Source organism: Macaca thibetana, chromosome 19 (genome assembly GCF_024542745.1).
Source record: "Macaca thibetana thibetana isolate TM-01 chromosome 19, ASM2454274v1, whole genome shotgun sequence".
Lineage (NCBI taxonomy): Eukaryota > Metazoa > Chordata > Mammalia > Primates > Cercopithecidae > Macaca > Macaca thibetana.
Window position 1 is genome coordinate 8,225,032 of NC_065596.1, and position 8,152 is coordinate 8,233,183.

The 8,152-nt window shown below is 51.4% G+C and overlaps 1 protein-coding gene across 6 annotated transcripts in view; it reads left to right on the forward strand.

Moving 5' to 3' along the window:
- The window catches only part of EPS15L1 (epidermal growth factor receptor pathway substrate 15 like 1), a 120,635-nt gene extending 112,772 nt beyond the window's left edge, over window positions 1-7,863 (forward strand). For 4 of the 6 annotated variants that reach the window (XM_050769495.1, XM_050769497.1, XM_050769496.1 and 1 more), the window contains 2 exons: window positions 789-994; window positions 7,257-7,863. In XM_050769495.1, the coding sequence (XP_050625452.1) occupies window positions 789-994; window positions 7,257-7,403 (353 nt within the window). In that variant the 3' untranslated portion in view covers window positions 7,404-7,863. Of the gene's footprint in view, window positions 1-788; window positions 1,194-7,256 lie in introns of those variants that run through there. The other 2 variants (XM_050769500.1, XM_050769501.1) reach the window with 2 other exon arrangements.
- Window positions 7,864-8,152: the final 289 nt, after the last annotated feature.

Here is an 8,152-nt window from a genome sequence, read left to right on the forward strand (position 1 = left end):
GGCCAAGCGCAGCACTTTGGAAGGCTGAGGCAGGCATATGACTTGAGGCCAGGAGTTTGAGGTTAGCCTGGGCAACATGGCAAAATCCCATCTCTACTAAAAATACAAAAATTAGCCACGCATGGTGGCTCATGCCTGTAGGAGGCTGAGGTGGGAGGATCGCTTGAGCCCTGGAGGCCAAGGCCGCAATGAGCCATGATTGCACCACTGCATTTCAGCCCAGGTGACAGAGCGAGACTCTGTCTCAAAAAAAAAAAAAGAACTTAAACCTTAGCGTGGCAGAGCTGTGTGCAGACCCTCATAACTAACACGCCTAATAACCATACCACCTTGTGAAACTAATCCCTCTTCATTTGTAAGTAACTCTCCCCCACCCCGCCTTTTTTTTTTTTTAACTGTTAGAAGCTTGCAGTGTATTTTTCTGCTCAGCCATGATTTTTTAAATTAGTGTGTTAATAAATGTGTTGCCATGCTAAATTGAATCTGTTTGAAACGTACCTGCATGCAAACTATTCAAGGGCAACTCAAGTTTTAGCTGCTCTGTGTGTGTTGTGTATGGGAGTCATCTGAAGTGTTTTTCCTGTGTTGTTCACAACCGGTTAAGCCCCTGGGATAAAGCTGATTAAAACTGGGATTCCCCAGGCTACCCCCATCCCGCCTGTTAGCCAAATTCCAAGCTCTTCCCAGAGAAGCGCCCCAGGCTTGTGCCCACTGGCATTCTGCTCTGTCCGGGTGAGTAACTCATATTTCTTTCTTTCTCCTTTTTTTTTTTCTCCTAAACTTTCCAGGTAAAAGTACACCTGTAAGCCAGCTTGGTTCCGCAGACTTTCCCGAGACCCCCGATCCATTCCAGCCACTCGGGGCTGACAGCGGCGACCCGTTCCAAAGTAAAAAGGGGTTTGGGGACCCGTTTAGTGGAAAAGACCCATTTGTCCCCTCCTCTGCAGCTAAACCTTCTAAGGCCTCTGCCTCGGGCTTTGCAGACTTCACCTCTGTAAGTTGAGTCCTCTGCCTCCGGGCCACACCCCCTCCTTCCGCTTGCAGCTTCCCTGGGATTTTTGTCTCTTTTTAAAGGCAAACCTCCCAGCTTCTTTAGCCTCTTGGTACCTCACACTCTCTGTCCCTCGCGTTATTTATTCTACACTGCCACTTCTGTAAGAAAAACAGTTTCTCAATAAAAAAAAAAGAGCCGCGGTTTTGATGCTCTGTCGTAAGGGCACGTTTTCTTCCAGCAGGGAGGCGGGACGTATCTGTCCTTCGTGGTAGATTCCTTGTATTATTTCTGTCGCACCGAGGCTGTTGTGTTCACTGGTTTTTGGAAGCCAAGATGTAAGTTTGAAAAAAAGACTGCAAAAGTTACATTAGGGTTCTGCTGTCCCCAAAAAGCCCTTTGTGCACAAGTTCTCATAGTCCCACCCCGTGCATTTTGTGCCACAAGTACAAATTGAAGGACTTCAGGCAGATCACACCAGGGAAGAGCCATTTGAAGTTTTTTTTTTTTTTTTTTAAAAAAAGCTTTTAAATGTTGGTTACCAGCTCCAATGAAAAAAGAAATCCAGTCTAGAACGGACACTCTGAAAGCCAAAACAAAAAGAGCTCAAAAAAGCTGTTGAACAAAGTGTAGTGCCTTTTCAGAAGCAAATCCTGGGATTTTGAAAGCCTAGCTTTGTTTTTCTCTGTGTGAAAAATACTCCAGATTGTAACATGCCGTCGCTTCAAGGAGTTTTTAGTAGCGTCCTTGATACATGAAAATCTTGTTCTCTGAAAGCTTCAGGTGTTGTCTGCCCAGAATCGGTTTTATTGTGTGTGACGCACTCGCTTTCTTCCTTTGAGCTTGTTAGTTCCTTCATCATTAGGTGTGAGACGTGTTATTTATAGATGCTCCGACTCCTGGGATGGCTCTTTGAACACAAGCCCTGCCATGTCAATGCACAGAAAGCACCCGATTTGTTTCTGAGCCATCTTGATGATCTCCACCGTGCACAGCTATCCTATGGCTTATTTATCAATTATTTATTTTAGCGACAGGATCTCGCTATGTTGCCCAGGCTGGACTGCACTGGCGCAATCAGAGCTCACTTGTAACCTCGAATTCCTGGGCTCAGGCAATCCTCCTGTCTTGGCCTCCTGAGTAGCTGGGACGACAGGCGTGCAGCACCACGCAAGGCTGATTTTTAATTTTTTTGGTAGAGATCGGGTCTTGCTGTGTTGCCTGGGCTGGTCTGGACCTCCTGGCCTCAAGCTGTCCTCCCACCTTGAAGTACTGGGGTTACACATGACTGGCCCGTGTGGCTTATTTAGGTCTCCCAAGACCCTGACCTGTTTCTGGCTCTTGGTGACCTGACCTGTTTCTGGCTCTTGGTGACCTGTAAATATTTTACAACTGTAGTGAGTTTGATTTTGTTGACACTAGATGCGCCCTGAGGGTCTATACAAAATGGTGACATTGTTAATAAAAGCCAGAAACAAAACCTGCTTTATCTAGAGTTTCTTGAATAGCCCTTCATTTATTTTCTGGTGGAAAAATATTAAATGCTGATTTAAAGAAAACAGAACTCTTCACACATGACTCAGGTACTCTGTCTTGGGTAGGGAAGAGTTAGGTAAGTGGGCTGAACGGCAGCTTGAAGAAATGACTGTTCTCTTTCTGAAATTCATAGTTCTATTTCCTGTGACCCCAACCCCCAAAGGGCTCGTTTTTTCGAAAACATTAAAAAAAATAAAAAAAAAAAAAAACCACCCAAGATTTCAAGGTATCATTTGGCTTAGCATTTCTGGTCGTTCCAGAACAATTGTTAACTGCAGTTTTAAAACAGCACCAGCCAGTTTATCACCCTCCCCTCCCGGTGGGAGAGCAAATTCCACCCAGGCCTGGGTGCAGCCCTGCTGTTTTCTGGTTTTTTTCTCACCTAGTTTTTTGGTTTTTACATTTTCAGAGATGGGTCTCACTCTGTTGCCCAGGCTGGAGTGCGGTGGTGCAATCACAGCTTCACCGCAGCCTTGACCTCCTGGGCTCTAGCAGTCGTCCCGCCTGAGCCTCCCATGTAGCTGGGACCTCAGGCACACACCACCACATCTGGCTAATTTTAAAATGTTCTGGTGGAGACAAGGTCTCACTTTACCACCCAGACTGGTCTTTGAACTCTGGGCTCCAACGATCCTCCTGCCTCGGCCTCCCAAAGCGTTGGGATTACAGGCATGAGCCCCTGCACCCGGCCTGTTTTCTGTTTAAAATCACTTTTCCCACTGCAGATGCCCCAGTTTTTTCCAGAGGAAATGATCAGATAGTGTACTTGAGCCACTCCGAAGGGATGGGGTGAGTGAAGATAGGACCCTTCATTGTTTTTGCTTGTCCCCTTGGGTTATATCATTGTCCAAAATCATCCACAACCAGCCCCCTCTGGGGACTTGAGGCGTCTCTCCATGTTCACGGCATTCGGGGGCTCAGCCGATCAGCCAGTGGGTTCTGGGTCCGCTGGATCTTGAGTATTTGTGCTAACTTAGAAGAGGGCACAGCTGCTTCCTCTGGTTTGGATGGTTCCACTTCCCTGAGCAAATGCCAAGAGGGCGTCTGACTGCCTGGCAGATTGGCAGCGTGACTCTTTCGGATGTTCTGAGACTGCTGTTCAGGGCACGTTTTCACCTGTGCAGGAGCAGCCCAGTCCACGATGGCAGTCAGGGGGCCCAGGTCACCCACACCTCACTTGTGGAGGTGGTGCCCCGGCTGGGCCTCTCCAGAACCCTCTACTTTACAAGCCCCAAATTTCCATCAATGGGTTATTTGTGCGTGTGGCTGTTGCCGGGAGCCCTCTTCCCTCGCTGGTATTTCTTTAAAAGCAGACCTTTCTGTCTCAGGCAAATGTGTGTATTAGGAAGTGGCATTTCTAGGTCAGCAGAACGGTTCTTTTGGAAGTTCGAATTAAGAGCAGTGCAAATATCAGATCAGCTAGGCCATGCTTTGAATTAGTGAAGGAGTTGGATGCGATCTCAATGTCAGAGTAAGTGAATGAATAGGAAGTGGCTAGGCGTGTCCTGCACATGGTGGGGTGGAAGTGCCATCAGACGCCTTGGAGTGCCAGTGTCCGTTCCTAGTGAGGACAGGTGCCGCGCGCCTCCCTGGGCCGTCCCATCGCCCAGTGTGCTGAGCCGTCTGAACTGCGGATTTCTAAGAGGCTGCCGAAATGAACCACTTATTTGCTTCTGAAAATGAACTGCATCCTGAGTGGGCAGACCTTGGTGAGGGTGGTGTATCCCGCCTCTGCGGTGTCTCGGTTCCATGGTAGTGCCAGAGGGAAGCAGAAATCAGAGCCGGTGTGAATCCCAGCCACTATTGATTTTGCATCAGCCACACCCACAGGCATCCAGATTCTGGCCCATGTGACCCACCCAGGTCTGAGAACTAGAAGGTAGCCCTGTCCAGGGCTAAGACAGCAGACGCAGAGGGAGCCGCGGAATCCCCTTTCCGGAGAGCTCTCGCAGACCTCACAGCTCAGCGTGCCTCCTCGGTGCATGCTTGCAAGTCTCCGTAGTGGATTCGTGAGCTGGCCTTGAACCAGTCAACTCAGAAGGCACCGGGAACTTTCCTACTGAAAGTTTCATTTGGAAACACAGATCCCTCAAGCAGAAGGCGCTTCAGTGACACTCTGCGACACGGGGGTTCAGCGGGGCCAAAGAAGACCAGGGGCCTGTGGTTCAGACCCAGCAGGCCGGTCACTGGGCCGTTCCAGGTTTTGATTTGGATCCAGGCGAACATTACCATCAGCTCTCACCCACCCTGTCCTCAAGGCTAGTGGAGGGTGAGGTCCCCGTCAGCTGCGCTGTCTCCCTCCCACTGTTGTCAGCAGCACCATGGAATAATTTCCACCTGCACTTGTTTTTTCCTTGTTTTTCTCCCCATGAGGTGTTGGAAAATTCCCCAAAGTGGGGTGGAGGGGGACGCTTATCTGTGCCCATGGCGGTGACACAATGGCAGGAAGGGAGTCCGACCTGGAGACTCATCAGACCCCCAAGTGTTTAGCTGGGCAGTGCCTCTGTAAGAAGTCAAGACTCAGCCCTTCTTCTGAGAGATGCCTTTCCTTGATACTGACACTCCGCCTGTCCCCCATCTGGGTCCTGAGGCCAGCTAGAGGGAGGCCTCCAGGGCTCCGCATCCTCCTCACTGCCACATCTGCCTCCCAACCAGGTTTCTTGCATCCACCCGCTCTTGCATCTGGCCCAGTCCCCCCAGCCCTGCCATCTGGCCCTCGTCTCTCCCAAGCCCCGCTTATGCCACCATCAGGCCATGAAATATCCAGACGCCGCCAATCTGATCACCCAACTCACTCACCCACGGAGCCTCCACAGGGAAATCCCAGCTCCTTTCTGGGGCCCATAAGCCCCTCCTCAGTCTGGCTTATCCCATCCCATGCTTTGTCCTGGCAACCCCAAGGTCGGGCACTGAGCCTCACACCCCGAACCTCATGGGGACGCATCCTCCCTGTCAGTTTCAGCCAGTATCCCACCCTCCGCTGGCCTAGGGGAAAAAAGTGTAGAGTGTGAGCCACCCCTTCCCTGGCCTCAGCATCCCCAGCTGTCAGAGGGATGGGATGACAGCGGGCCCACCCCCAGGTTGTCACACAGACATGGTGCTGCGTGTGGTGGAGAGGCAGTAAGTGTTCCTGTGTGCTTCCTTCCCCACCCTCCCGGGGGAGTCTGCAGGGCCCTCCTCAAGAGCCTGGGTCCTGGATTGTACTGGGATTGTTTGTATATTTCTGCTCCCAAGGGCGCCTGGGGAAGAGCCACCGCGTGTGTTATCTTTGGTGTTACTCCAGCGTTTAGCAGAGAGCCGGTCAGAGGCAGTGCATCGCAGAGAGATGTTAATAAGGGAATCCTTTTAGTCCCTAAGCGGTAGCAGCTTTCCTGAGGGGGCCGATGATGCCAGTGACCTCTCAGGGAAGTCTGGGACATGGGGACCCACCCTGGGGGAGGAGCTTGTGGGACGTGGCTTTTCTTTTTATAACTAAAGTACTTTGAGTTGTTTGAAATCACCTAGCTCAGCATCAAGATGCTTTTCTCCCTTTTTTAAGTTCTTATTTTAACGGAACATTTTAGAAAAACACCCCACGGATAAAAACTTGACTAAATGGCAGTGTAAATGCCACAGCTTTTGTCAATATTCTGGGAGAAATCGACCCTCAGAGCCGGGTGCGGTGGCTCACGCCTGTAATCCCAGCACTTTGGGAGGCTGAGGCGGGTAGATCACAAGGTCAGGAGTTCAACACCAGCCTGACCAACATGGTGAAACCCTGTCTCTACTAAAAATACAAAAATTGGCCAGGCGCAGTGGCTCAAGCCTGTAAACCCAGCACTTTGGGAGGCTGAGGTGGGCAGATCACGAGGTCAGGAGCTCGAGACCATCCTGGCTAACATGGTGAAACCCCGTCTCTATAAAAAATACAAAAAAATTAGCTGGGCATGGTGGCGCATGCCTGTAGTCCCAGCTACTTGGGAGGCTGAGGCAGGAGAATGGTGGGAACCTGGGAGGCGGAGCTCGCAGTGAGCCGAGATTGCTCCGTTGCACTCCAGCCTGGGTAACAGAGCGAGACTCCATCCCAAAACAAAACAAAACAAAACAAAAATTAGCCAGGCATGGTAGCGCACCCCTGTAATCCCAGCTACTCAGGAGGCTGAGGCAGGAGAATCCCTTGAACCCGGGAGGCGGAGGTTGCAGTGAGCTGAGATCGTGCCACCACTGCACTCCAGCCTGGCAACCCAGCGAGACTCCATCTCAAAAAAAAAAAAAAAAAAAAAAAAGGGAGAAAAGAAAAGGACCCTTAGAGGGTCTCAGCGCTCTCTGGAGCATGGCCGGAGGTAGAAATACCGCGTTCCCAGAGTGCAGAATTGTCTGCACCGCGGGGCTTTAGAGCCATGCGCACTCGAACTTCCCCATCTTTGCACCTCTTGGCCACCAGCATCAAGGGCCTATCCTCACTTCTCTACGTGGGGCAGGGTGGCTGGTTTTTCTGAGGCCCAGAGATCACGGTTAAGGTCACACTCAATCATGCATCCCGTCCTCTCTGCCTTCCAGATGGGGGTCCTGAGCCAGGCTTGCACTCCCACTGGGCCCAGCCAAGACACGCTTTTCCCCCCTGCACATCGGACCCTCCGCCGGGTGGTGGGCAGGACCCTGTCCCCGTCCCACGCATTCCCTGCCTCCCTCCAGCCTGCAGGTCCCAGCCCCTGGGCCACATCACCCACTCTCCGTTTTTCCTTTGCAGTTTGGCAATGAGGAGCAGCAGCTGGCGTGGGCCAAGCGGGAGAGCGAGAAGGCGGAACAGGAGAGGCTGGCGCGGCTGCGGCGGCAGGAGCAGGAGGACCTGGAACTGGCCATCGCGCTCAGCAAGGCTGACATGCCTGCTGCCTAGGCGAGGGCCATGTGCAGGCGGGACAGGGCATGGGCAGGTTCCAGAGAGGGGGCAGTGCAGATGTCTATGTATACACACACACACACCGTCGCCACCGCACTCCAAGGACCGGGACTCGGGAGCTCGTTCAGGGTGAGCAGACTGGCTGCAAGACCTGGAAAGGTCACATCTCCTGGGGAAGCCCTTATGGAGGCCTTGGCCACCACTTCTACAGGTCCGTCTCTCCACTGTGCCATCCCCCCCGGGGCTGACCGCCTCCCGCTCTTGCTCTGGGAACGAACACACGGCCGGTCAGTCGAGGAGAGGAAGCACCCAGGGCCTCCCCACCTCCTCCCTACTCATAGCTGCAGACATCCCCGCCCGCCCTCCCGCGCATCAGTCAGACACTCCCCCAGTGGTGTATGCATTCGTTGTATAAAATGAAGTTTGAATGATTAATATAAAATATTTTAATACAAAACAAGAGAAGCTTCTTTAATCTCTGTAAACATTGTTTTCCCTGCATGGGTATCTGGAAGCAGATCAACCTTGCAAAAATAGGTGGAGCATTGTTCTTTAAATCTTAAGTTTTTACTTTTTTTGTGTGTAATTTTTTTTTTTTTTTTAATTTAAAGAGATGGGATCTTGCCATGTTGCCCAGGCTGGTCTCAAACTCCTTGACTGAAACAGTTCTCCTGTCTCAGCCTCCCAAAGTGCTGGGATTACAGCCGTGAGCCACCAAGCCCTGCCCATTTTTGTGTTTTAACCAA